Genomic DNA, 2905 nt, shown 5'->3' with positions numbered 1-2905 from the left:
ACAGAGTGCTAGCTTATTAATATTTCCTAGAATTCATAAGGCTGCAGCTGGAGGAAGAGCCTTTTCTTATAAAGCCCCCAAACTCTGGAATGATCTTCCAGAAAATGTTCGGGACTCAGACACAGTCTCAATCTTCAAATCTAGGCTGAAAACTCACTTGTTCAGTGTAGCTTTTGGTAGGTAATGTTCCCCCTTAGATAAAGACGGCAGATGCAGGGGTGCATCATCCTGCTGCTCACACGCGGTGACTCAGGTTTGTGGACGGTGGAGCTGAGGGATGCCAAACTGTTTCAGAGTGCTCTTGTGTCTGTGTGTCCTGGTTTTCTCCTTTTAGTTAAGCTGTTATAATCAGATCTGCCAGAGTCATTAGCCACACTCTGGAAATTCTCACATTCCCTGTTTTATATACAAACAAACAGAATAAAACTAATTCCATTTCCCTGCCTTTTTCTGAGTAAACGACTGCCTACCTGTCCAGCCGGAAACTGAAGGATGACTCACTGTCGAGCTCTCCTGCTACCTGCATCAGACCAGCTGTCTATGCCCCAGCCACCGCCACATGCCTTGGACTAGCTGCCCACCCTACATTGAAGTTTTCATAGACTCCTAGCTATTACTACTACTACTACTACTACTACTACTACTACTACTACTACTACTATTAATATTCGTAGTATAATAACTCTGTAGGTAGTCTGACCAGAGGAGGATGGGTCCCCCCTTGTGAAACTTGGTTCCTCTGAAGGTTTCTTCCTCAGCTTTGAGGGAGTTTTTCCTTACCACTGTCGCCCCTGGCTTGCTGAACTGTGGGTTTTACAGTCATGCTAAAACTTGTCTTTACTGGAATTCTGTGAAGCTGCTTTGTGACATCAGTTGTAAAAAGCACTATACAAATGAATTTGATTTGATTTGATGAAAATCACCATCTACTACATACATTGTATCTTATGGCTTGGGGGACAACAACAGTTCACCTGGTTCAAGGTGTATAATCTTCAAGTAGATGTCAAGCATGATCTTCAAGTAGATGTCCACAATATGTCTCAATCCAATTTTTTTTTGCCCTTGAACCCAATCCAAGTACTGGTGGGCCCAAAGTTTTTCTATATACTTCTATAACCTAAGGATAACTGTGCTTGTTTGCTCTGTAGTTGATGTAGTTACTGACTAATAAGCCTTCATATGTCATCAGCCTGGAATTTTAAGGCAATAACCTTGAATTTGATCCCGTGCACACTTCCAACATATTTGAGTTAATAAAAATTATTTTTAAAAATCCATTTCACACAAAAAAAAATGTTCTAATTTATAAACAAAAAATATATCTATCTCAAACATCTCAGCTGTTTCTTTTCATAGAAAAATTATGTTAACTTTTATTAGTATTTGCTAGGTGGGTATTAGTGTACCCGCAACCTAGAAGGAGAAGGGGCTTAGAAGATATATGTGTGTGTGTGTGTGTGTGTATTAGTATACCAAACATTGGCATAATCCACTTCATTTTATAACCGCTAGTTATTTTTATTTGAGTTTAAAAAACATTCATAAAAATAAAACTTCTTTTCACTCTTGGTCAAAGACAAATCAAATGAAAAATAAATGAAAAATGTTTCTTTACTAAAGTTGTTTTTTCAACTCATTACATTTCATTGTTTGTTCTGTATGGAAGATTTTCTTATGGTAAAAAAAAGATTCTGTCGAATTTCTTTTGTTTTCAGTCCATATATTAGAGGATTAATTACAGGAGGAAATATCAGTGCAGAAGAATCAAAGGCCTTTCGTAAGTTTGGGGGTGCTGCCTCAAATCTGTGAGCTATCAAAGCAAAGAGTCCACATAACTGCAAACATAAGAAAACAATTAAGTGTGTACCACAGGTCTGAATCGCTTTACTTTTAGCATCAGACTGTCTTTTAATCACAACTGTGATTAAGATCTGGATGTATGTGAAGGCCACTATCAGCAGAGACAGACCTGAAAAAAAAACTATTGTAAACAGCCCATAGTAATCATTTAACTTTGTGTCCCCACACACAAGCTTTATTAAAGATGGATTGTTGCAGTGTATGTCCACTATTTTTGTGCTACAAATCTCTTTGCGGTAAGTAAGTGCAAGTAGTGAACCAATAGCAGTAAAATCAATTGTCCATATTATAATTATTATGTTCCTCAGGTTATTTGGAGACATCAAGGTGTTATATTTCAATGGACAGCAAATGGCAATGTATCTATCATAAGCCATAGCACTGAGAACGAGGAGGGACCCAGCTGCATACACATGTGCTAGTAAGGCTTGCACAAAACAAGCAGAGTAAGTGATGGATGTATTCTGTGACAGAATACTAGACACCAGCTGAGGGAAAAAGGCTGAGGCACCCACCATATCATTGAGTGGCAAGTTAAACAACAGAACATACATAGGCTTATGGAGTGTCCTGTTCAAAGCAATTGTTAGCATTACAGACATATTAAAAACCAGAATTGCACAGTATGCAAGAGTCCCAAATATGAATGCAGGAACAATATTAGATGGAAGTATGTCCAGTGATTCCAAAGTCAAATATGTTGTATATATGGAGAAATTATCCATTATGTTCTTTGCTTTTTTTCAAGTTTTGAATGAATATACCGGCAGGAAAAAGTTAGTTAGGCAATTGTCCACACGGTTTAACAATTTAGTCTATCTTCTCTTAAATACTAAGAAGACTGTTCACACAGAAAAGGCCCACATGCCAAAATCTCACATCTCACAAAAGATCACATTAGTTTGCTTAGGAACAAAACTGGCCATGAAAAGAAAAAAAAAATGAAGAGATGTCAGATGTGCCTGATGTAGCTTTGTATGACATTTTTATACAATCAACCACAGAGGCAAGCCACCTGATCACTCTTTCGGTACCATGGCAA

General features: G+C 37.8%; 1 protein-coding gene across 1 annotated transcript; it reads right to left on the bottom strand.

Annotated features, from left to right (window-relative positions):
- Positions 1 to 1646: 1646 nt before the first annotated feature.
- Positions 1647 to 2588, bottom strand: LOC108441355 (olfactory receptor 52J3-like). The gene has a single exon (XM_017720845.1). It carries the CDS (start codon positions 2586 to 2588, stop codon positions 1647 to 1649), a length of 942 nt encoding a protein of 313 aa, XP_017576334.1.
- Between the last annotated feature and the right edge of the window lie 317 nt (positions 2589 to 2905).

The sequence above is a fragment of the Pygocentrus nattereri genome, chromosome 17, assembly GCF_015220715.1.
Source record: "Pygocentrus nattereri isolate fPygNat1 chromosome 17, fPygNat1.pri, whole genome shotgun sequence".
NCBI lineage: Eukaryota > Metazoa > Chordata > Actinopteri > Characiformes > Serrasalmidae > Pygocentrus > Pygocentrus nattereri.
This window is presented reverse-complemented; position numbering and strand designations above follow the sequence as displayed.